Source organism: Myodes glareolus, chromosome 9, assembly GCF_982192425.1.
Source record: "Myodes glareolus chromosome 9, mMyoGla1.1, whole genome shotgun sequence".
In the NCBI taxonomy this organism is placed as follows: Eukaryota; Metazoa; Chordata; class Mammalia; order Rodentia; family Cricetidae; genus Myodes; species Myodes glareolus.
The window spans coordinates 8764543-8790674 of NC_142034.1; the positions used below are offsets into that span (position 1 = coordinate 8764543).

General features: G+C 52.7%; 1 protein-coding gene across 5 annotated transcripts; it reads left to right on the forward strand.

Moving 5' to 3' along the window:
• Positions 1-881: 881 nt before the first annotated feature.
• Cdc42ep4 (CDC42 effector protein 4) lies at positions 882-25021 on the forward strand. 5 transcript variants are annotated; one of them, XM_048446156.3, is made up of 2 exons: positions 882-1033; positions 22213-25021. In XM_048446156.3, exon 2 carries the CDS (start codon positions 22317-22319, stop codon positions 23391-23393), a length of 1077 nt encoding a protein of 358 aa, XP_048302113.1. In that variant the 5' UTR covers positions 882-1033; positions 22213-22316; the 3' UTR covers positions 23394-25021. The 5 variants fall into 5 exon arrangements, with proteins under 5 accessions (XP_048302113.1, XP_087765950.1, XP_048302114.1 ...); XM_087909824.1 differs by lacking the exon at positions 882-1033 and adding an exon at positions 1540-1693; XM_048446157.3 differs by lacking the exon at positions 882-1033 and adding an exon at positions 2454-2767.
• Positions 25022-26132: the final 1111 nt, after the last annotated feature.

Here is a 26132-nt window from a genome sequence, read left to right on the forward strand (position 1 = left end):
ATGATTTATTGCACATGAAATGAAAGAGATGAGGGTGAAGGAGAAATCTCAGAGAAAACCAGAAAAGCATTTATGGAATAAGAAATAAGCGGAAAAAGTCCTGAGACTCAAGCAGTACAGGGAGGCGCCCAGCAGGGAAACACTGGGGTGCAGCATCTGTGGGAGGGCCATCAAGAGCCTGCATCTGCCAGCTCCCTCATCAGGGGAGTGTTAACACTTGGGGTGCTGTACCCGTTTTACAGATGGGAAGGCTTGCGGGCCAGTGAGGGGCAGAGTTGGAATGTCAATCCATGGGACACTGCACAGTAGTCTACACCAGGTTTCTCCTTGACTACCTCCAGGCGAGGTTAGGAAGGGACCCACCCACACACGGTTCGTCGGACTAGGGGAGGAGCTATAAACTCCCTCGGGTCACCCAGCCAGGGTCAGAACCCCAAGGCTATTCCGTTCCCTAACTGCTTTGGGCCGTTTTATTCTTTTCTTCTTCTTTTTTTTTTTTGTTTGTTTTTTAGTTTTAGTGTCAAACTTTGGTTCTGAGGCTTGAATGCAGTGTGAGTTAGCCTCGTGCTCTACAGCAGGAGCTAGCCCCCTAGACCAGGCACCCAACTTATGGATTTGATTTTCACACGTGAAAAGTTTGACTTTTTTTTTTTTTTCCGGACAGACTGGAAAAAGAGGCAGGATCCTGAGAAGGCAGGGTTTCCAGAGGACGCCCAAGGAGCTGAGGGACCGTGAGGCAACACGTGTATGTTGAGCGGAGGATGGGGCCTCCACCGCGTCCACGCCCACTTCCTTTAAATAGTTAGGAAACTTCGGCCTAAAGTCGAATATATTTCTTTCAATGATGATTCGTAGCTGGAACTTCCTCTACAAAGAAGAGAGTTCGATGGCTGCTTCTCAAAGGATCGGGTCGGAGCTCTCGGGAGTGAACTCCAGGAGGTTCCCTGGGAGGGCACTGACGATGCCCGTGGTCGCCAGGCCGAGCGATCAAAGCCAGTTCACCACGCTGAAAATTTACCACTGCCCTATTCGGGTACGGACTAGGGCGGGTCTAATATTACCTCCTGCGTTCGCGTTCCAGATTAAGACGGAATTCACAGAAGTCACGGAGCCCAAGCTCCTGCTCGTGTCCCCAGAGCCTCTGGCTCAGAAGTGGGTAGCTGGTCGAGGAGGGAGTTGGTGGGGGCGCGAGGGATGCCTCCTGGGCAGGGTGGGGAGTAGATTTCTTACCATTGTTCGAAACTGGAAGAGCCTAGAGAGGGCCTTCTCTTGGACCCTGGGGAGGGGATGCGCTTCTGGTTCAGCGGAGTCCAAGTCTGGTTACGCGCCAGAGCACGGGGGACGTGGGGTGGGGGCGACTCCTTACAGCAGGATCAACTCCAGCTACCCGACAAGGAGCTGGGGGGAGTCTAAGGCTTTTAGGTTTGAACCTGGGAGGCCGAGCAGTCAGGCTGAATTCTGGGACAGCCATTGGCTGCTGCGGCGGCGTGACATAAGCGCGGAGGGGTGAGGGAGGGAGGGCTGGGAGGAGCCAGGGAGGGGAGTGTCCCGGCGCCTAGCACACCCGGAGCCCGGGAGCCAGAGGAAACAAACGCCGGCGCTGCCATGGGTCGCCAACCCTGCCGAGGCGCCAAGCACACAGAGGGGAGTTCACAGCCGAGCTGGACCCGCGCTCGAGGAGCTGGGAACCGAGGTAGGCGATGGGCATCCGTTTGTGGTCCTGCAACCGTGTGAGGCCTGGATCCTTGGTCGCGTGGAGAGGAAAGAAAGACCCCGGGGATGAGGAGGACGAAGAGCAGGGCGCAGACACACACACACACACACACACACACACACACACACACACACACACACCCCTCTGCGCCCAGCGTTGGTAGGCATGGCTGACCAGGGGCATCTTGGGTGTCCCGGATCGAGAGCCACACGCCACACACTGTGTCCCAGAAAAATCGCAATGTGCGAAGGAAGGGGTGACAGCGGGGCTCAGCGTCGCCAAGACTCGCCAATCTGGCCACGGGAGCTGCTCCGGGTGGGGTGAGTGGGAAGGTTTTAAAGGTCCACCCCCTCGCGCAGGAATGGGGTGTGTGTTGCCGTAGGCCAGGCACACAATAATCGCGGTCACCCCGAGGGGGGGCGTGTTCGCACAGACTTCTCCATGAATAACAGCCGAGTTCTTGTGTAGTGGCAGAGAGGTGTACTCGCGCTCTCCGGCTTGTACATACGCCGCAGTAGGCGCCACCCGGTGTCGCCGGGCCCGAGAGAAGGAGGGCAGGAGCCGTCTGGAAGGCAATAGCCTAGCGAACAAATACTCCCCCCCTCCCAGCCCGCACAAGCCCTTCCCTCCCACCGCCCCGCCCGCCTCCCTCGGAAGACTTGGTGGCCAAGGCCGCAAGAGGCGCTCCTGGCGGCGGGGTGGGGCTGCCCGAGTTGGCCGCCCCATTTGCAGCCTCGGACGAGGCTTTATGCTGGGGCCCCGCGCGCGCGCGGGTTGCTCCCAGAGCACCGTGCTCGAGGCTTGTTCAGGGGCGGGTAGGTAGCGGTCGGTTAATGATCTAACCGCTTGCTCCGGACGTTGGAGCTGCGATCCTGGTCTCTGGCTCCTCCCCATTCCTGGAGCGCCCCCAGCCGGGGGAACAAATCTGCCCTCCTATGTCTGTGGTGTCGCCTGCAGGAGCTGCCTCTGACTGTTAAGGGGTCCTCTGGCTGCTGTGGGTGAGTGCCCCAGACTGGAGGGGTGGATGGCGGTTGAGCTTCCTGGGAGAAGACGGTAGGACTTGCGTGAGTGTGTAGTCTGAGGGGGGAGGGGCGCTCCCTCTCTGCTAACTCAAACCAGGTTCCTTGTGTTTGCCCAATGAAATACTGCGGCCTGGGCTTCGGAAGTTTTCTTTTTCTCCCAGGGAGAATGAAGAGGAAATACAATGCTTTCTCTTTTCTTCTTGGCTGGGAACTTCTCCCCCCTCCAACACGCTCACCTCTTGCAATCTGACCGGCTCCCACGTCCCTCTCTGGCCCACAGCTTCCATTCTTTGCCCAGGTAGTCGAGCAGTGAAATGGGCAAAGAGCCCTTGTGGGCGTCTCTTTGAAGCCCCTAGTCTACTCTTTCAGGAGAGGATGGGGTACTTCCCATCTTTACTCCCAGCTGCCATCTGGACCAGAGACCCGGGGAGCATAAACAATGAGAGGCCCCTGACAGGGGGCTCTGCCACGCAACTTCTTTGCCCCCGTCTGGGTTTTCAGTAACGCTTGCAGCAGCTCCTCCCGCCCTTTTCTGAGGCCTTACTGGAGGAGGGGACCACCAGTGGGGTGAAGTGAATTTTAAAGAACAAAGGACAGGGCCCACAGCAGGGGGAACTCTGCTGCAGGCTACAGGTTTCTCCCAGAACTTGGGAAAGAGGCCGGGTTGTGCTGGAGGCGAGCCAGGCTTCTGGGCAGCCCAAGGGCAGTTGGCAATAATGGGGCATCCACTAGAGAGGCCTGGGAGTTGCCGTCGGTGTTGGGTAGCTAGGGCTGTGCTGCGTGTGTTGCCATGTGCTGCCAGCTCTAGGCAGCTGCCGGTATGTGACTACTGATTAATGGGGTTTATCTCCTCGGAACTGGGACTTTGCCCCTCAATGATTTCTCTCCTTGGGGAACATTGGGAGACACGGAGGGGAGCTGGGGTCCCCTCCTTTGGAGGGACTCAGGGAGCTGGTGTGCTAAAGTGAGTCTGTTCCCAGCAATGGTGATTTAGGGGTGTCTCTGCCCTGCTGGTAACTTCTCAGCGTTGATAGGGCCCCTTGCTCCCTTGAAATGCAACTGCTCATTGTCCTATACACTCAAGACATTCGTTTGAGCGAATCCAAACTTCGGAGCAGGAAGTTGCAGACAACCTCCAGTGGTGGTGGTGGGGGTGCTAGGACGTTGACCTGTGAAAGGAATCCCAGACCCTCCTTTCCGAGCTTTTCCAGAAGGCCCTTGGGTTGCCTCTGGTTCATGACCACCCCCTTCCCCCACTGATTTCTATGACCAGGACAGGCTGTGCCCAGCGGTGGCAGGCGAGGTGTTTGATGTTGGTGTCTCTGTCTCCTCTTCCTCCTCCTTTCCTTGAAGTTTGGGTGGATTTGGCAGAGGAGGGAGGTCCACAGCCAGCATCCTGGATGGCCCTGGAGCAGCAGCTCCAGCTGTTCTGGTTAGGACATCCCACAGACACTTAGGCGCTCTCCCCTGTTGGGGGGAGGGAGGAGTCTGTCCCTCAGAAGAACAGAGGAACTGGATTGATGCCAGCGATAAGGCTGAGGAGTGGAGAGGGGTTGAGCAATCTCACCCTGGGAGACGAGCATGGACCCGAGCTATGCTTAGGGCTTCTGACCTAATGTCTAGAGGCTTTTCCTCAGCCTTGGGAGAAAGGACCAAGTCCCAGGGCCAGGGAACACGTTGAGCAGTAGTTTAGCAGAAGTCCCTCGACTGCTGACTCCAGCTAATGCTTCTGAAGTGCCTCAGGAAGGCTCAGCCCATGTCAGCCAGAGTCTGGGCAGGGCCTGGGACAGTCATTGGGGAGGGACAGGAGAATGGCTAAAAGTAGCCCTGCCTACTTGCCTGGTGGAGAAAGTTCAGCCATTGGCGTCCCACATTCCTACTCCTGGTGAAGCCCCGGCTTTAAAGTGGGCCTTCTGGAGCCTTGGGCTTCCTTCCAGTGGAGGAACACTAGAGCCCTTCCCTGCACCCAGGCATCACTAGCTTGCTCCTCCGGCTCAGTGCCAGGAGGACAGTGCTGGCATGCTGGCAAGCAGAGCCTCCTCTATCTGATACTGGTGAGGTAGGGTCTCCCTTTTCAGTCTGAGGTGAAACAGTTTGGGGGTATCATGTATGCACACCTAGTGTTCTCCCCCTTGATCCTAGGGCCAGGGCAAGAGAGACCATTGTATGTCTTGGTGCTCAGTCATGACTGCTTGGGTCCCCACCCTCTGCCTTGGTTATCAAGGTGCAGACGATGCCAGCTGAAATCACCCCAACTCCCTGCTGTCTCTGCATTCTCCTTCTGTCTCCATTTAGTAGCTGATCTCAGTCTAGAGACCCCAGTTTTAGATCTTCCAAGATGAGACAAGGGCAGGTTGTAGGTCCCAACTTCTCTCCGGCCCCACCGCTTCCTGTCTGTGCTAAGCATCCCTCCGAGACCCCCATTCTCTTAAAACCCTCTCCTTCCTTCAGAACAGTTCCCAGACCCTGAAGCTCTCCTCCCCCTCTGTCCCTGGAGATTAAGGCTTGGAGAAGAAGAGCTTGGAAGGAACAGAGGCCAGTGGTACCCTGTGTGGAGGACTCGGGAGGAACTGCTCTCTCCAGGGGGTTGGCACATCTTCTCTTTTGAAGTATGTGTATTGTTGCTGGTAGCATCCGGGTCTCCCAGATTCTGGTGTGGTCTCTCCCTTACCCTTATCCTATGGAAGAAAGAGAGGGCTCACCATCCTTACTGAACTGAAATCAGGGAGATGGAGTTCTGCCTGAGAAGAGCAGGCCCTCTCCATCTTGCATCAGCAAAGGTCAAAGGTGAAGAAGAGGGGAGGCTGAAGCCCCAGGCAGGGTTGCCTCAGAACCCCAACCTGGCTACTGAGTGGCAGTGAGGATGGATTCTGTATCCCGGCTTTAAGGGTCAGCTTCATGCAGCACCCTGGGACCTATTAGGTTAGGCGTGTGCAAGTGTGCCCAGGGCTGACCGAGGATCCTGATTCACTGAGCATACTGGATGTCTCCCCAACACCTGTAGACATGGGGTACCAGCTGACAAAGCTCATCTCGGTGTCACCTTCGTGTCATCCACTGAACAGTGTCACTTCTTGCCCAGCGTTACATCTTCACCGTAGTGTAAGTAGGTGGCTTTAAAGTCATGAGGAAACTGAGGTGCAGATAGCAAGCTCAGTGTGGTGAGCCAGATTATGATCTGGGGATTCTGGCCCTTGACCCGTTTAGCCCCAGCTCCAAAATCAGGAGTGGAAGATGGGCCATCAATCCTGGGTGGTTTCCCTGGAGATCCCAAAGTGCCCTTGTGTTCTCCACTCGGCTGAGTACCACTTCCTAGGAGACCCGAAGTGAAACTGAGCCAGGCCTGGGGCGGATCTGGTTTCAAGTGCGGTCGCTTCCTTGTGAGATGAGATTGGGAACAGAAGCGCTGCCAGCAGCAGCAGGACCACTTCTAGGCCCGGGCAGCTAGTCCTGCATAGGGACAGCTCACTTCCTCACCGGACACCCTTTCCTGTTCCCTCACTGATGGTGGTTTGTGTTGGGTGGCAGACTCCTGGAAGCCCACGTTTCCAGGAAGGGAAATGTAAACAAGCGAAGCTGCCGGATGTCCGTGGGGCACTGGTTGTGCGTCGTCTTGGCTCCTTGGTCAGTTGTCGTTTCCGGTTCCTCGCGGGCTCTGGCTCCTTTTCTCTTCCCTTGTGGGCAGTTCACATTCCCAGGCCATGGGTGAGAGAAGCCTTTTCCTTCACCCCCCACCCCACTGGCTTCCTTCCCCTGGTTCAAGGCAGAGGGTTCTGGACTAAGGGTAGAGGTGGATACAGGGCAGAGACACAAGGGCACCCCCTGCCCTACTGTCTGTTCCTCAGGATTAATAACTTTGTCTGGAATGGTAGAAAATGAGGTACCCAGACTGGTGATATTTTTTTAAAGGAATATTTATGTGTATGAGTGTTGGCATACATGTATGAATGTTCACCATGTGTGAACTGCCTGCAATGAGAGCCAGATTCCTCAGAGTTAGACTTGGGCACCTCCATTTGCTTGCTGGGAACAAGACTCTGGTCCTCTGCAAGAGTACCAAATACTCTTACTGAGCCTCTCTGACTCCTGAGATATTCACACACACACATACACGCACACACAACACACACACACACACACACACACACACACACACACACAAGTGGGGGTGGGGCATTTGACATTGGAGGTCAGAGGGCACGGTCATGTGCTGTTCTCTCCTCCTACCTTGTGAGCTCTGGCCATCAAGCTTGGTGACAAGTGCCTTTATCTTGTTGATCTGGGGAGATTTCTAACAGGAAACTGTGGAGCTCTGGGCTTCCTCTGGGTGTTCAGCACCTGTAGTCCCCACCACTTCTTCAAGACTTGGGGCCCGACCATGAGAGTCCCCACACACACACACAGACACCTCCAGTATCTTTATACCAGAGTGGAAAACACCCAGAGTTGTCCTAATTCTCCTCTCAGCTCCGTCTTTAGGAGCTATGTGACTTGGGTGACTTAAATGGACTCTCTAAGCCTCAGCTTTCTTACCTATGGGATGGAGACTCGGTTGTTGAGCTGTGGTATTTGGTAGCGCAGATGCTCAGCACAAGGGGCTTAAGTCCCCAAAACAGTTTAATGAGAACAGCGCATCTAGGAACTGGAGGGGCTGGTCTACCTCGTACTTCTTGTGACCTGTACGCTGGGGAGAGGACCCCCTGGTGCAGGGTCTGGCTGTTTCCCTAAGTCTAGGGGATATCCCACATCTGAGATGTCCGTCAATCGAACCAACATTGGGAGGCATCATTCCAGACGACTCCTGATTCCAAAGTAGACGGCTATCCCTCCTTTCTCACAAGTACAGGGCTGATAACCCTGCCAGGTTGTGTTTCCCAGACTTCTCAGCCTGGCTCAGGTCTTGGAGTTGTATACCCTTATACACTGTTAAGGATTGCAAATTTGAGTGGGACATGGTAGCAGACATCTATAATGCCAGTACTCCCAGCGCTGGAGGGAGGCAGGAATATCTGTTTGTTGGAGATGATGAAGAATCTGTAAATCCACTGGAGAAGGTGACAATGCAGTAACTGTAGGACGGTGCTGTTACTAGGAACATAATATTGGGAACCAGGGTTTCTCTGTGTAGCCCTGGCTGCCCTGGAACTTGCGCTATATACCAAGCTGGCCTCAAACATATAGAGATCTAGGAAAATCTGCCTCTGACTCCAGAATGTTGGGATTAAAGGCATGCACCACTACTGCCCAGCCTGCTTTTTTTTTTTAAAAAAAAAAAAGTGAATTTTTAAATTAACCCAGCACACCCAAAATATTGCCATTTCCATGTATTTGTTGAAAATTTGAAGTGGTGGGGCTGGGGAAATGGCTCAGCACACACACACACACACACACACACACACGAATAAAAAAGTCAAAGGACATGGTGATAAATAAGTGCTTTATTCTAGCACTTGGGAAGCAGAGGCAGGCTGATCTCTGAGTTCAAAGCCAGCTTGGTTTTTAAGATACAAAAGGTTCGCCTGGACAGTGGAGGCACACGGCCTTCAATCCCAGTACTCGGGAGGCAGAGGCGGCGGATCTGGTCTACAAAGTGAGTCCCAGAGCAGCCAAGCTATTACACAGGAAAACCCTGTCTGGGGGGAGGAGGATAGAAAAGCTTCAGGATCCATCCTGTCTCTCACACTGACAGTGTACTACAGACTTTATAAATATTTGATCAGTGTTTGGATTTCATAAAATTTATACAGTCACAGAGCCACATACTCAGGTTTTCCCAACATGCTGGAGTTTTCCCATAAAAGAACCAAACGTCTGATTTAAAATTTAAAATAATTTGAATTAGATATTAAAAAGATCTGCCACCACACCCAGATTTGTTTTTTTTTAAATATTTATTTGTTATGTATACAGTATTCTGTATACATGTATGCCTGCAGGCCAGAAGAGGACACCAGACCTCATTACAGATGGTTGTGAGCCACCATGCGGTTGCTGGGAATTGAACTCAGGACCTTGGGAAGAGCAAGCAATGCTCTTAACCACTGAGACATCTTTCCAGCCCCCAGATTTGTTTTTAAAGAACAAACAAACAAACAAACAAACCAGATAGCATCCTGCTCTGTGCCTCAGGCTAGGCTAGATCCATGCTGCCTCAGTTCTCCTTCTGCACCCGAGATTATAGGTGTGAACCACTCACCTCCCCACTGACCTCGCTAACTTGATTGCACCTGTTTGTTTTCACTGTTTATGTTATATTTATATTTTATATAGTACTATTTATTACCTCTGTGCGTGTATACGTGTGTGTGTGTGTGTGTGTGTGTGTTTGTGTGTGTTTTAACGGTCAAATCCAGGTGAGCATTCTACCGCTGAGCTGTAACCCCGACTTAATGTTGAAAGAGGCTCTGGACTACATTGCCTAGGTTTACCATGAGTTTACGGCATAAATGATGTGCTATACTTGAACTTGCGTCCCTCCTGCCTTACACTGAGGAGCTGGGCTCCCACGCTGGTAGCTCCAGGCCTGGCGCTTGCCTGTTGCTGGTCTTTGTGTCTCCTTTTTTGTGACTCAGTAGAGGTCACAGCCGTCTGCACTTTTCCGTCTTTCTTTGGTGGAGGTTGTTCTGTTTCCTATGACTAGTTAGCTTGTGCTGCCTTTGCCCATACTCTCGCTTTGTTCTCCCTTGGGAGGAGAAGCCTTTGATTGGTGAGATGAAAGCCAGAAGACACGGAGCAGCTTGGACCACATACAAATGAGGCACTTGGCAAAGCGTAAATCACCATAATGTAAACAGGCATATGATAAGTTTGCCAAAATATTTGCAGACTATGTCTAAGATTTAAAGAACCAGGCAAGTCCTCCTGGAAAATGGGAAGCCCCTCCTGCCAATAGTGGAATGGGTAAAAAGCTTCAGTGAGCAATTTCCATGAGAGAAGGTACGAGAGACAATACTGCATTTTTAAAAGAACAGTCATACTTAGTAACCAAAGAAATGCAGACCTCAGGTTTAGAAGGAGAGGTTGTTTGCATTTTAGTTTGAGTTCAATGAAAGCTCAATGGTGTGATGCATGCTTGCCATTCATTACAGCAGTTGGGAGGCAGAGGCAGGAGGATAGCTGAAAGTCTGAGGTCAACCCGTCTGTGTAGCAAGTTCCAGGACAGTCAGGGCCACATAGCGAGACCCTATCTCAAAGAGGAAACAGACGCTCAGCAGCGGTGGCACACGCCTTTAATCCCAACACCAGCGAGGCAGAGGTAGGCCAGCCTGGTCTACAGAGTGAGTTCCAGAGCAGCCAGGGCTACACAGAGAACCCCTGTCTCATAAACATAAACATGAAGCAAAAAAAAAAAAGAGCTAGAGACTGAGAGACAAACAAAGGGAAGGTGCAGGTGCCGAAAGCTGGGCACTGTCACCTGTGTTGCTGGACCTGTACCACGGCACAGCATCCTGAAAACAGAAGGACAATAAAAAAAACAACTGATTTTTCCCAGCAATCTTACAGAAACAAATTCAAGCTGGCATTTTCAGGGAAAAATGGAAGTTACAGAGTCTAACCAAAGAATAAAACATTTATGAGAGACTGGCTGGATGGACACTGGGGGCATCAGGACTGCATTTGAAGTGGTGTGTAATTTACGAGCCCAGGAGCGCCTTCAATTCCAGAAGGAACAATGGCTGGCTTTATTCCCTGTCTGCAGTGCAAGGTCCTAGCTGGGTAACGAGGGGGAACTATCCAAAGCTCTGCTACCCCACAGAAGTGATTTTAACTGTATGTGCATGAATGTGTGCACATGTGGAGTGCAGGTGCCCACAGAGGCCGGAGACATCCAATCCCCTGGAGCTGGAATTACAGGCAGGGGTGAACCCCTGGTGTAGTTGCCGCAAACAAAATCCATGGCCTCTTCTAAGAGCAATTTTACATCCTCTTAGCCCCTAAATCATCTGTCTAGCCCTTCTTGTCTTTCTTTTTTTCGAGACAGGGTTTCTCTGTGTTACAGCTTTGGCTGTCTAGGAATTTATTTTGTAGACCAGGCTGACCTCAAATTTAGAGATCGGCCTGTCTCTACCTCCTGAGAGCTGGGATTAAAGGTGCCACCACTGGCTGGCTTAGCCCTCCTACTTTCTCTTTTGAGATAGGGTCGCCTGCCTGCCCGTTTGGCACAGGAACTTTCTTGTCTCCCTGGTGCTGGGATCACAGGCACGTGCCACTCTGCCGGGAGTGTTTATGTCAACGCTCACAAATCCGAACTCAGGAGCGTAGTTTGCTGACTGAGCTGCCTCCCCAGCCTCCAGGATGGAGTATTTTATTTAACAGCTCAGCAACCACACAAAGCCAGTGGCCGAGCTGCTGGATGTCAGGTGTGGAGTGTTTAATAACCTGAGGGTGAAGAGGTGGCTTGGGACCGAGAGCGCTTTCTTCTCTTGCAGAGGATTCGGGTTCAGTTCACATCACCTCCATCACGAGCTGCACAACTGCCTATGACCCCAGGATCTGGGCTCCCTGGACACCTGCACAAAATTGCGCGCAGATACATACACATAAATAAATAAATAATCTTTTTTGTTTGTTTAGTTTTGGTTTTTCAAGACAGGGTTTCTCTGTGTTAGCCCTGGCTGTCCTGGAACTCACTCTGTAAACCAGGTTGGCCTTGTACTCAGAGGTTTGCCTGCCTCTGCCTCCAGGTACTCTGATTTAAAGCATGTTAAATTAAAGGATTAAAGGCAGGGGGCTGGAGAGCATTGCCTGCTCTTCCAAAGGCCCTGAGTTCAATTCCCGGCAACCACATGGTGGTTCACAACCATCTGTAATGAGGTTTGGCACCGTCTTCTGGCCTGCAGACATACACACAGACAGAATATTGTATACATAATAAATAAATATTTAAAAAAAAGGATTAAAGGCATATGCCATCACCGCCCGATTAATAAATAAATAAATATATATATACATACACACACACACACATACACATACATACGCACACCCACACCCATAGAGACGTGGTGGGAAGTGGGGAAGTGTTCTGCTATGGAGGACCGCTTTTTTCCTTGCCTGATCCACTCTGTGGTCCCTGCCCTAGCTGACTTACTGCCACCCATCTCCAGCATCCTGCTACCTCACCCCAGCAGAGATGGCCACACCATGTGCATTCCATTGCAGCTGTGGAAAGCAGGGGGTGATGCTGGCACCTCAATCACTTTCCCCTCCCGGAAGGAGCCATCAAAGACAGGATGTTTCTCTCTAGGAAGCGGATGTGCCCTGGCTCTGCTTGGGCAGTGACAGCCTGGCTTGACAGGCCTCCGGGAAAGGTGGAGTAGATGCCTAGATCTGAGGATTAAAGGACTGCCTTGGGTCAGGATTCTGACCTTCCTCCTCCTTGAGATCAGTGTTGGGTTGGGGCTTCCTTGGGAAAATTTGAAGCTAGACCTTGTGCTGACCCCATTCCTAAGTAAGTGCCCAGGGGAAACCTGGCCTGGACTTCTGATGGGTCCTTTCTGCTGGCTTCTCTGTAGGACCTTGGGAGGCATGAAGTTGAGCCGTCCCTAGGGCAAACCGCTAGTCAGGGAGCTGGGAAAGTAGATTCTGATCCTAGTCGTTCTCTGAGCAAGCCCATGCTCCTGAGCCCCTCTGAATGTATGTGTGCCAAGGACGGCCAGAGATGGTCTTCCATCGATTGGTTCAGAAGCTATGAGAGGGAGTAAAGATATTTGACCTGCCCGAGCCTCAAGTCCCCTTCCTTTAAAATAGGGGTGAGCATGATACCCTCCTGCATGGTTGTATTGAGGTGCAGAAGCTTGCATGCCTGTTCTCCCGGCCCTGGTGCTAGACACACAGAAGCTACCCAGTAAAGGAGAATAGTTGACAGCCAGAATTTTCCTGTGCATGGTCAGTTGAAGGGAACACCTTGTGCTCCTCGCCCTTGAGTGACCCCTGCCCTTTCCTGTTTCCCCTTGTCTCACACTATTGCCTCATAGCTGGGGCTGTGGGAGGAGCAAAAGCCAGGCTTTGACCTGCCTGGAGTGTCTCCTGACAGGCTGTCCTGTAGGTGGCTGACCTCAGAGCTCTAGAGGTGCTGGCTGGAGGCCAGTCTCTGTTGGGTGGGTATGGTTACCAGTCACCTGCTTGGCCAAGAAAAAGGGTTGAGCACCAGGAAGCAGCTGCTGGGAAGGAGGTGGGACATGTGGGGGGAACAGGTGATCGGTCTTTTCAGATCTAGGAGTAAGTCTATTTAATCTTTATATCTTTTTTTTTTTTATGTGTATGGCTGTTTTACTTGCAAGCATTTAAGTGCACCTAGTGCCTGCAGAGCCCAGAAGAGAGCGTCAGACCCCGCCCTGGGGCTGCATTTCAGATGTGAACAGCCATGTGGGTGCTGAGAATCGAACCTGGGTCCTCCAGGAGAGCTGGCAGTGCTCTTAACCTGCTGTGCCATCTCTCCAGCACCCAGATCTTTATATTATAGATTGCCCACTCTTACCCCCTAGACATTTAGCAGAAAGCATGAATCTTGGGGATGACCTGGGGGAGGAAGGAGGGACAGTTGTCAGTGGGAGAGCAGCTGCTGGTGTGCAGGTTCTTGATTCTGTCGCTCTTGGAGATGCTGAGCCCTGACAACAGAGAAGAGTTTTAAGCTATTTTGAAATTAAGGTCTTTTCCTTAAGACTTTAATGTTTTGCAATTTATTATTATTATTATTATAAGCAGTTTCACTACATTAAAGGGAACTTTTGGGGAGGAGAGGCTGGGGAAAGAGCTCAGTCAGTAAAGTAGAACGAGAACCTGAGATTGATCCCTGGAAGCCATGGTTAACGGTGTGGAGTGGGGATGGAGGTGTTCAGAGGGTAAGGGCACCTGCCCGCAAGTCCGATAACCTGTTGCATACCTGGGTCATACATGGTGGAAGGAGAGAAATGACTTGTGTAAGTCATCCTTTACTAGTGTGCCATAGTGCACATGTGCCTCCACACACATAAAATGCACACCCAGAAACACATGCATGAACACACGCATGCACATGCGAGTGAGCACCAGGAAACTTTTTATTTTTTGAGACAGGGTCTCACTGTGTAGACCAGGCTGGTCTGGGACTCACGGAGAGCCACTTACCCCTGCGTCTCAAGTGCTGGGATGAAAAGCACGCACCACCACGCTGAACCTTTGTCTGTTTGCCTCCTGAGCCCAATCCTTTTCAGGGATTGCGTATCCAAGCAGAGTTGAATGGATAAATGCGCCCCCCACCCCCGTGTGCCACTGCCTGCTGTTTGGGGAACTGTTCATGTGGCTGCTTGGCCTCTGGACAAGCACCCCACCCCACCCCACCCTCACCCCTCATGGTTTCGTGACAGTCCACGAACCTTATGCTTCCTCATTTTCTCAGCCTGCCCCTTACTGCTAAGCATCTGGTTCTTCCCTGCTTGTCCTCTTGTGAGTAAGGCTTTGATGGTGAATATTTGTGCATTTGGGGTTTTCTCCTGCTCTGACACAGTTTCATGGGTTCTGTTTCCAGATGTGGAGGTGGCTGAATTACTTCCGCTCTCCGCCTCAGCTCCTCAGCTCCCCCACAGTTATGCCCCTCGGACACCCAGTCCTGAGGTCGTCAGGATGTGAGCAGTTCTTGGGATGGGGTGCTATGCCTGTCCCTGCCTTGTGGAAGTGTGCCATGCCCTCCCCCCACCACACACCTTTTCCGGCTCTCTGTTGAGAAGTTGATAGACAACACAGGAAGGTCTGACATCTCCCTGGCGGTGACTTATTTGCAAGTGTTACTTGGGGGAAACTTTCAGGTTGTCAGAGATGTGAGTTCTCATACCACCTGGGTCCCTGAACTCTGTGGCCTTTGGCAAGTCACCTGTCCTTACCCCACCCCCTCTTTGGCCCCAGAGAGCTACATTTTAGCACCCACCCCTTCTCCTGGGCTACGTGACAAAAATCCAGTAATGTGTGGGAAGAACTTAGCAGAGCGTCACAGCTGTCCTTCGGTGTCTACAGTGGATTGATTCAGGTCCCCGGGGATACCAAAGTCCACAGATGCTCCAGTCCCTTCCATGAGACAGCCTAATATTTGTGCATATCTGATGGGGCGCCTAATCTCCGGATTCCCACGGTCCAAATGTGCTGTGGATGCTATGAAAATAGCTGTATGGCATTGTTCAGGGCTGTACATGTTCAGTACGTATGTGTGTAGTAGAGGGTGTGCTCACCTGGGCATGCGTGTGGAGGCTGAGGTAGACGTCAGAATGTCTTTCCTGTTTTCCCACCTTTTAAAAAACTAAATACTATTTATGATTAGTGTACTAGTCTGTACATGTGCCTGTATTTGATGGTTGCTTGGGTGGGGGAGGGGCACACACTTGTCACAGTGAGTGTCCGAGGTCAGAAGACTGCTTTGTGAGACTGGTTCTCTTCTCCCGCGTTTCCATGGGTTACAGGGATTGGATTCGGGAGGTCAGGCTTGTGCAGTGGGTGCTTTCCTGCTGAGCCGTCTTTCCCGTTCTCCACATTTTTTACTTATAAAAACTTGTTTCTAGATTTATTTCTTTTTATGTGTTATGAGTGTTTTATGTCCAGATATGTACGTGTGCCATATGCATGCCTGGTGCCTGTGGAGGCCCGAGGAGGGGATTGAATCCCTTAAGAGCCGCCATGTGGGTGATGGGAATCCAACCCAGCCATCACAGTCAGTGCTGTTGACCACTGAGCCTCCTCAGCCCCCCCCCCCCCCCGCCTCACTTTTCAAGGCAGGGTCTCGCACTAAACCTGGCTGGCCAGGAAACTCCCAGGATTCACCCATCTCTGCTGCACACATGCAGAGTGTGTGTATGTATGTATGTATGTATGTCCTGAGCACTTGTATTCTGATCGAGTCCCCAAATGGGGAATTCGCAGATTTAGAAGGCTGCCCATCTATTGATTTTATTTCTTAAAGGACAAAAAACCTAAACCTTAGTAACTACTGCTTGGTTGGCAGTTTAGCCTATGCAGAGCTGAGCATGGTGGTGCACGCCTTTCACCATAGCACATGCGGGGCAGAGGCAGGCAGATCTCTGAGTTCGAGGCCAGCTTGGTCTACACGGTGAGTTCAGGACAGCCAGGGCTACATAGTGAGACCCTGAGACCCTGTCAACAAACAAGCAACAACAACAACAACAACAAAACATAATAAAATAAAAAATAAAAAACAGAAAAAACAAAAACAAGAACAAAAGTGAGTAAGAATTGTGTACACAAATACACACCTAAAGGTGTTTTTTAGAGACAGGTGTTTCTCTGTGTAACAGCCCTGGCTGTCCTGGAACTCACTCTGTAGATCAGGCTGGCCTCAAACTCACAAGCATCCACCTGCCTCTGCCTCCCAAGTGGTGGGATTAAAGGTGTGTGCCACCACTGCCCAGCTCAGGTAGGTGTTTCTTACATGGTACCTCCACACTTTTGATTTTGCGTCTCTGTTTCAGTATATGGAATCTGGAGGAGGATTTAAAACATGGCTTCAACCTGTAGTCTGGGCTGAGTCCCTTAATGTGATGTTCCCATCTTTCAAAGCCTGATTCCTTACCCAACTCGGGTATTTTAGAGAGATGTTTGTCATGCAGTGAGAAGTGGGGTCCTGATGTCATGATGGTGACTGTTCATGATTTGTCCCCAGCTTCTATTTCTCGGAATCAGAGATGTTCGGGACAGAGTATCTTGAATCAGTACAGCCCAAGCTCCTTGTACAAACAGCAGACTTTCAGATACCGGGATCTTCTGCACCCACAATACCACACAAACCCTTAGAAGTCCCCTCTTTAGCAGTGTGTGGCAAAGCCCCACAGCTCTGCAGTCCCTCAGCTGCCCAGCCCTGGCCTCTCCCTGTCTTCACTTCATAAAGGCTAATGAGTGTTCCAGAGAATACCAGATCTTTCTCTACTGACAAAAGCCAGAGCTGCTGGTCTCTCGTAGAGGTGCGGCCTACAGCAGCCTGGTTTTCTTACCCCTTAGATGTAAAGAAACACAGGACATCTGGACACTTCATCTTTGGACAGAGTTAAGTTCTGCCTAGGGGCAGGTACAGACAGCATTGTCTGTGAGAGAAGGCATGACTCAGCTCTGGGAAAGGGTCCCTGGAGTCCTCATGGAGGCTGCCCTTTGACCCGCCCCGGGACCATGATCAACTGTTGGCCACAACTCTGAAACCCTCCCAGGATGTGTCCCCCGGTGTCCTCCCCAGCCACTCTCGTGTCTTGCCTCCTCCATGCCCTAAACTCCAGAAAAAAAAAGGATTCGGACTGGATTTCTGTTTTCCCTCCTCCACGACCTCCAGGTCTAATGCCACCAAGAACTTCCCAAGGTCGTTGGTTTATATTCAACACCAAAGACCAAACTCACCTGGCCTGTCCTCTGACCACGTGGATTTTCACTCTATCCTTTAAATACTACAAGCATGTTCCTACTCCAGGGCCTTTGCACATGCCATGTGGTTTCTGTCTGCCCAGGTTTTACAGGGGTGCCTCCTGACTGCTCATGGTTCAGTTCACAGTACCCCTTCTCTAGTGGGCCCTTCCCCTTTGTCCCCATTTCCACACTTGCTCACGTCACCCAGTCCCCTTGTTGCACACACACCCCTCCCCAGTCTCCATCCGTGTGTGCCTTGGGAATGATAATGGGCCATTGTCACTGATGTGTTTTCGGGGTCTGGAAGAATACAGTCATCCCTTAATATTCATGGGTGATTGGTTCTGGGATCCCCTCAGATACCAGATCTCAGATATTTGAGTCCTTTGTCTAAAATTGCATGGTTTGCATATAACCTGTGTACGTCTTCCTGTGTCCTTCAAGTAGGCTCTGGGTTCCTTGTACACACACAATGCGTGGGAATGGTTGTTAGAGTTGTACAATCTTGTTTTCAGTGAAGGATATGTGTGTTTGTTTGGTGCCCTGTAGATTTTCCCCCTGCAAACGGTTTTCAGATGTGGTTGGCTCAGTCTTCGGGTGCAGAAGGAGCCCTTGCAAGTACAGAGGGGTGGTTAAATGTCAGTATTGTGGGGGTCTGCAAAAACACAGTGAGTGAGTGAGAGCGAGCGAATGAATGAATGGCAGATGCAGCCTCTTAGAACCAATCCATCCGAGCGAGGGGCTAAAGTTACCATGCTAGTGTCCTCTTCTATCTGGCCACATTGCCTGGAGCTGGTGTCAGAGGGAGGACGGAGGGCTGACAAAGGGCGTGGCTGCCCTTGGCAGTGGCGGTGGGCGTTGAAGCATGTGTAACTCTGTACACTGACTGGGGTGAGCCTCCGGTCAGCTGCAGAGGGGGAGGCCTGTCTGCCTGCCTGCCTGAGTCGGGAGCGTAGCTCTGATTCCTGGTTAGGACCGGGATGCCAGGGACAGGTCCCTGCCTGGGCATTTACAGTGGGACATATTGGTGCTGCCTGACGTATATTTGTCAGTCTGCTGGCCAGTCTTGGAGGGTACTTTTCACCATTCATCTCACCAGGGAGGGTGACGACAGGTCCAGGCAAAGGCTGTGCTGTGTTCCCAGAGTCTTGGCTGTGTGTGGGGTTGGTGGATTGGCTTGTTGGTGTCCTAGGGAAGGTGCCGGTTCCAGAAAGTCTTTGCCCTCCGAGGCTCAAGAGGACAAGGGAGCATTGGAGGCTGCTGGCCAGTTTGCCTTGTCTACCCAGGAAAGTGGGTTGTGGCCTCCGGGCGGGATGGGGTATCCACCTGGTCTCATGGGACAGCCAGTTTTAGCCACTTCCCCAGAGCTGAGTCATGGTGTTTAGCAACACTCCTCCCAAAGCCACAGCCCCTGCGGTCTGATCCCTTTCAGAAGGGAGGTGGAGGCCTGGGGCTGGCCCTGGCTCTGCTTCCCCAACATCCCTGACACCTCGCTGTTAGAAGCTTGGGTGAGTCTCAGTTGCCTGGACCCTTGAAGCCAACACTTCAGGGTTCAGTTTTCCTTGACCCTAAAGCCTGCTGCTGTGCTCAAACTCTGAGACCCCAGAGGATGAACCTCATCTCACGACCGGGGTGGCAGGAGAATCTACGCACTCTCTTGCTAGATTTGGAAAATGTTGTCTCATGCCACAGAACCTGTACCTGGTCTCCAGAACGAGATCACAGGAGGTAGATAGCACTGCAGACCTGTCATTGTTCTTCAGGAGGCAGAGAAGGGGCTCTAGGTCTGACCTAGGATGGCATGCATGGAAGTGGAGTGCCCCCCTGATTTTCATTGAGTGTCCCTACTCTCCCTTTCTCTATAGCCCCACTGGCAAAGCAGTGTTGGGGGAAGGAGACAGTCAACGGGATGATGAGGCTTCCTCCTTCCCTCTAACTGTTATGCTCTGGATTCTTGGTCGCTCTGGGTGGCTGCGCGAGCATCTCTGGAGAGTCCTGGGCTGCCGAGCCTGTGGTTCCCCACCTTTCCTTCCTATTGAGCTCTTCAGATGGGAAACCACAGTGTGGCCAAGCTTGTGAGGGATGGGTTCCTAGACTTAACAGTGCAGCCGTTCACAATTCGATGCGATCTTGGGTGCCCCTCCTGCCTCTCCCTCGCTCTCGTGTTCCTGTTTCTTATTTTCAATTTTGCCCTCTGGGGAATTAGGGAATAGGCACCCTGAGTATTCCAGATGCCATGACTGGGGGGTTGGGATGGTGGTGGGTGCTGCGAACGACCTACCACTCAGCCAATACCACCCCCAATTAAAAAAAATCAATTGTCCCCATGTATCCTCAGGCCATCACAGAAAAATACGTCTGTTTTTAGAGGCAGAAGGCTGCTTTCTGGACCTCCTGGGCAAGTGGTAGGGGGCACTTGATTGGTGGTGGGCAGCGGACAGGGCTCTAGTACAATACCCAGAATCAGAAGAAAGCCTTACTTAGCAGGTGCTCGCCCGGGGCTGGCAGTGCTCACTGGGGTGTGAACCCAACTGAGGCTGAGTCACCACCTCAGTGACCCTGCTTTCTCATCCGAAAGATGGAAGAGTCTGGTGTCCCTTCCAGCAGTGTGGGAGTCTAGCACGCTGGGTGAGGAACCTTCTGTTCACCTGGCAGCAGAGAAACCAGAGGGGTCGCCAGGTCACATTTTAATGACAGAGACCATGCCTCTTTCTTTTTCCTTTTTTTTTTTTTTCTCCTTACTGGGGTGTGGGCTCAGCAGTTAAGAGCACCGCTGCTCTTCCAGAGGACCCAGGCCTGGTGTCTAGTACCAGCTCTTACTCCAGTTGCAGGGGATACAACGCCCTCTTATGGCCTCCCTGGACACTGCATACATGTTGTAATATACATACATACATACATACATACATACACCCCACACACTTAGAAAAATGTGTGTGACACGCACATCACACCACAGTCCATGTGTGAACCTCCCGCCTAACCTCCCACCTTGTTTGAGACAGGGTCTCTTGGTAATTACTGTGTAGGTCAGGTTAGCGAGCTTCCATATGTCTGTGAATTTGTTGCCTGCCGTCTCTCTGGAGGGGGAAGGATGCAGATACATCCAGCTTACTCCGATTCTGAGGCTCCAAACTCAGGTCCTCACACTCGAGGGGCAAGCACTTTACCCATTTCCTCAGCTGAAGAGAGTTTTCCTCAAAATTTGCTCAGGGTTCTCCCTGACTCTAAGGGGGCCCAGGTCACCTGCTGCTATACCTGGTTCCTCTTGGTGTCTGCTGTGAGGCCAGCGGTGTGATTGCTTGGGCGTTGCTCTCGGTGGTGGGGGTGGCCATCAGACTGGCTGTTACACGTGGAATGACAGATCGCAGGGGAAGATGCAGGGAGCAAAGAGAGGCCAAGCGAGGAGTCCAGGGCCTGTGCTGTGGGCTGAAAGGGACTGACATGAAGGCCGAACGGGAAAGATACTGAAGGACTGCGTGAAGTTGGGGTGGCGGTGGCCCCACTTTAAATGTTGAAATCCAGCTGTGTGACACACGGGTGCTAGACAGTAATTAGAACGGGGACCTGTTAGAAACCTCTGGAAGCCTTAGTCTGACAGGAAGGTTAGAGTCCAGCTGGCAGGGACAGAGTGATGTAACAGGTGCCTGTCAGGAGAGGGGACATTTAAAATGCTGTGTGAAGCAGGTGGCCCGGAGAACCAACTCTGGATATGGAGGCCTTCTGGGGCAGCACTGTCCACTCTTGGGGTTGTTGCGGGTACCGGATGTTGGGGTGTTGGAAGAGGATACCTCATATCAAATGAAAGCAGAGAGGGTGAGAGAGCAAGGGAAGGGTGGGTGGCTGTCAGTGACATCTGGAGGGCTGCAGAAACAGTCCTGGGAGGTTTGCAGGGAGGGAAGTGTTACTGTGGTCAGGGGGTTTGTTTGTTTGTTTTGTTTTTTGTTTTTGTTTTTGTTATTTTTTTGGTGGGGAGGATCATTTGTTTAGCTTAGAAAGCAAGAACAAGAGTGAGAGGCATGGGGCAGGCAGGAAGACCAGTTAAGCAACAGTCAGGGAGGGACAGGTGGCCCGGGTGGCCTGGCCTGGGGCAGCGGGAGCAGCCCAAGCCTGCCAGGCCTCGCTGAGCCCTGCAGTGCAACAGGTGGGCCCCTGTAAGACCTGGCTGTCTGTCCAGCTGTCAGTGGGATGGGGAGGGAAGGGACAGACATCCAGGGGCCCGGCTCCATCTCTTGTCATCCTGCCCAGCTCTGCAGGGGAGAAAGGCCCTGGCTTGGGACCTTGACACTAAGCTTTCTTTACCAGAAGCTGTGCCCTGAGATCCCCCTGTGCTGTCGCTGGACTTCTAGTTAGTCACCCAGGGCCCTGCATGTCCCAAGAGAAAGTCATCTGGAGTCCCATCTCCCTCCGGCCGCAACAATAAAGAAGCCAGGAGGGAGCTTCCCCAGCTTCATCTCCCCAGGGCATGGGAGATACAGTGAGTCTCTGGCAGAGTTTGGGGCCTCACAGTGATGTCACAGGCAGGGATCTTCATGTATGTAGCACCCACAAGAGCTGGAAGATCAGGGAGCTGGTTCCGTGGGTTCCGGCATCCCCACCCTAATTCTGATTCAGAGTGAGGCTGGCCAGTCACCCACATGTGTGGAAGTGACAGGCTCCGTTTGGGCCTGGCCTGGCCGTTCTGTTCTCTCTGACTCAGACTGAGGTGTCCACCGACTCCACAGGGATCCAGGTTAGACAGCAGGAAGTTCCTGTCCACCACTGGCTGTCTGGCTTCAGTACCTTTGGGATTGCAACTACCGTTTAAGGTGGTTTGTTCAAACAACGGTCCAGCTCAGGCAGGGATGGGGGTGACCATGTGGAATTTGAGGAGATTATTTTCATCTCAGGTGTCAGAGAAAAATATGTCTCTGCTACCAAGCTCTCGCCCAGTTTATAGATAGCCTTCCGTGTTAGGAGGTGTAGGTGAGGAAGTGACAAGAGTTAGGAAGGCCACTGCTGACAGTTTTCCAACAGTTTTGATGGGAATCAGGGGTTAAATGGTGGTCCTTTGGTGGGTGGCTCGTCTGTATTAACCCTTTACTTTCTGTTCTCTGCTTACAGCCCTCTGATTACCCTGCCTACCCTTTGCGCTTGCTGGACTTCAGATCTGACCGCACAACTGCCTGTTACCTTGGGAGTGTCCGCCTCCCCTCCCGGCCGGCACGATGCCCATCCTCAAGCAGCTGGTGTCCAGCTCTGTGCACTCCAAGCGCCGTTCCCGGGTGGACCTCACAGCTGAGATGATCAGCGCCCCTCTGGGTGACTTCCGCCACACCATGCACGTGGGCCGGGCTGGAGATGCCTTCGGGGATACCTCCTTCCTCACTAGCAAGGCCGGTGAGGCTGACGGGGAGTCCCTGGATGAGCAGGCCTCCACCTCCTCGTCTTCCAAACGCAGCCTCCTGTCCCGCAAGTTCCGGGGCAGTAAACGGTCACAGTCCGTGACCAGAGGGGACCGGGAGCAGAGAGACATGCTGGGCTCCCTGCGGGACTCAGCACTGTTTGTCAAGAACGCCATGTCCCTGCCGCAGCTCAATGAGAAGGAAGCCACTGAGAAGGGCTCCAGCAAGCTACCCAAGAGCCTGTCGTCCAGCCCTGTGAAGAAAGCAGATGCTGGAGATGGTGGCCAGGAGACAGGCTCAGGGGAGGTGGGTCCTCATCGGAATGGGGCCACAGGCCCCCACTCTCCTGACCCACTCCTTGACGAGCAGGCCTTTGGAGACCTGACCGATCTACCCGTTGTGCCCAAGGCCAGCTATGGGCTGAAACATGCTGAGTCCATCATGTCCTTCCACATTGACCTGGGGCCCTCCATGCTGGGCGATGTCCTCAGCATCATGGACAAGGATGAGTGGGACCCGGAGGAGGAGGAAGGTGGCGGTTACCGTGACAAAGAAGGCCCCGGCAGCATGGTCCAGGCACCCCCTTTGCTGGAGGTAGCTCCTCCTATAGGAAGACAGGAAAGCAAGGCCAGCTCGGACCAGACCTCCATGCTGCCCCCACATGCTCTGGAGGATGACGGGTGGGCGGCAGCAGCCCCCAGCCCCAGCTCAGCACGCAGCGTGGGCAGCTATGCCACCCGGGACAGCAGCTCCCTGTCCAGCTGCACCTCAGGCGTCCTGGAGGAGCGCAGCCCAGCTTTCCGAGGCCCAGACAGGGCCCGGGCTGCTGCCCCAAGGCAGCCAGACAAGGAATTCTCCTTCATGGATGAAGAGGAGGAGGAAGATGAGATCCGCGTTTGAGCTGCACAGAAAGCTGACGGTAGCTTCCACAACTCTGGGCTACATCTTCTCCCTGCTGCTGCCTTCACGATGACCTTTGACCTTCCTATGTAGGTGCAGCTGAGAGCCTCATTTTGGAGTAGACCCTGGACCTCAGGGACTGGGGTGCCAGGGAGGTAGCATGGGTACTGATGGCCTGACTCGGACCTGTCCTTCCTCCACTGCAGCAGCCTGGGACAGCGCTGTGTCCCAGCAGGAATTCATTCTCCTCTCTCTGGGCCCCTTGCTTCCAGCCTGGCCTCAGATGGATGCCAGATGTTAGTCTATGTTCCTGCAGCGATGACAGGGCAGCCAGGTGTGGCCTTCTCCCCAAGGTCATGGACCCTGGGCTCCCTTTTTTCACCTGGTGTCTGGTGCCGACCAGGGAGGTAGGGTGGCCACATATCCGGGATCTTCCTCCACCCCTGGCTCCTCATTGGAAGCCTGGTGCTCTTAGGGTTCAGCTGGAGCAGGGGACAGCCTCAAGCAATACACTAACCGCAGTCCTTCTGAGGGGCCAGGACAGGGTGGGGGACAGAAGGAACTGCCCCAGACCCCAGCTTCTTGGGTTTTCAAGAAGGGGCCCGGCCTCGGTGACACTAGGAGCAGGGAAGGCTTGCTCTGCCCCACGGGTACATTTGTTTGTTGTTATTACGTTTAAACCGGAGTACAGCAGTGGCAGTCCCCTACCAGGGGACTGTAACCCTGTTAGCGAGATTGTCTTAGTGGCACAGTGACTGTTAGCTTACTCCAGTCTGGGTGTACAGACCCCGTCCAGGCTGAACCGCGTGGGGCGGCCGCCACCAGTGTTTGTCCATGAACCCCACCTCCATAGCTGTTAACAGCTGAGTGAGGACTATGTAGGAAAGTTCTGGAATATGACCGTTAAATAATGCATTGTTCCCCGAAGTGTGAGCTGTGTTTTGACCAGGTGGTTCCCTCCCCCTGCCCTCCTCTGAAGGGAGCAGGGTCTCTTTTCCTTCTCAGCCTCTTCCAACTTGGGGTGGGCAATGGGCCAGGCTTAGCAAGACCATATTCAATTTGAATCCCAAGTTAAGGAAAGTGGGTTTTTGTTTGTTTTTTGAGACACAGTTCTCACTCTGTAGCCCAAGATGGCCTCAAACTCAGAGCTAAGTCTCACCCTTGGAGCTGAGGTTACAGGTATGCACCACGGCTCCTGACTGTTTGTCTGAAATCTGTTTGCTCGGTTCCTGTAACTCTACCCAGAACATGAGCAGAAACGGGCCTGAGCCCCAGGGGTGTCTGTGCTGGGAACAGGCTGGCCCACCTCCTGGTCTAGTATAACCAGTAGGAATCTGGAGAGAGAGCAAGCTAAATTACAGCAGGATTGTGGCCAGATGAGAGTGGTGGCCTGCCATGGACTGCTCTCTTCCAAAGTCCTCCCAGATCCTGACCCTGGAGCACTCACTGGGCTCCTGACTGGTGCTCCTACATAGGTAGGCTTTGACAGAGCCACAGACCTGTGCCTCTGGCCAACAGCACACGTCCCCTCCCAATCTGCCTGGTCATTTCTAGACTCTAAACTTTGTATTTTTTTTTTCCATGACATTGATAAAGCAGTAAGAAAACATTAAAATTTCCTCCTAGCACCCCCTGGTGTCTGCCTCTCCTTCCTGGGGTCTTATTTCAGGATGTGGGGAACTGGTCAGTGTCTCAGTTCTAGCAAAAGCAGGAGCTTGAAGCAACTGATTGTGCCCAGTCCATAGGAGAAAGGGCAGTGAGTGCTGGGCTCAACTCACTTTCTCTCCTTTTCATACAGCCTAGGAGGCCAACCCAGAGAATGGTGCCGCCCATAGTGGGTGGATCTTCCTACCTCCAGTAACCCAGTCACACACAAACACATACACACACACACATGCACATGCTCAGAGGTTCTTCCAGGTAATTCTGGATCTCCTCAAGTTGACCATTGAAATGAACTATTACAGTCAACCAGGGGCTCCTGGCCTCAATGAGTTTCAAAGTAGCTTTTTTTCCCTGCTTGGGGCCTCCCTACCTTTAGGCCGCTTGGAAGGACAAAGCCTCCTGTGCCTCTCAGCTTGAGCAGGTCCCCGCAGGCTCTGTCTTCCCCACAGCTACCTACCAGTTGGGGGGCCCCTCTGTTACTGAGCCTCTCTGTTCCTTGGCCGTTTCTGTAAAATGGGAGTGCTGCTGCTCTTGCAGGGTGGGGTGGAGCCTGTGGCGCAGGGTTTATTCCGGTGTTCCTGGGATGGGACTCCTCTGTCCTCCGGCCCCAGGAATCATGCAGGATACTGCAAGCCCCGGGACTCCAAGGAGCAAAGATAAATGGGCCTCCTTCCCGTTCCACCATTTATCTTGGAGAGCAGACTTCCAGATGGCATCCTTTTGCCAGGACTGAGCCTGGATGCTCAGTGAGGACCTCCATATTCCAGAACTGCTGGATAACAAGCCACTCAGGCCACAGGGCAGCCTTGGAGCCACCAAGGCTGTGTGTGCCAAAGCTGCACCACAGTGTAGAGATAGAATCGGAAATCATTGACAACCTCTGCCCCTTTCACCACTTGCTCTGGGCGCATCTCTGGAAACGAGGTCAGGGTGCGCCTGCCCTGGGTGTGGGAACCAGGTGACCCCTCCACCTACAGCCCTGGCTCCCATCTCAGACCCCGCCTCTCCCACACCCACACTCTAACAACCCGGGTGGCTCTAAGAAGTGTGGCTTGGACAGGGTCCCTGCTTGGC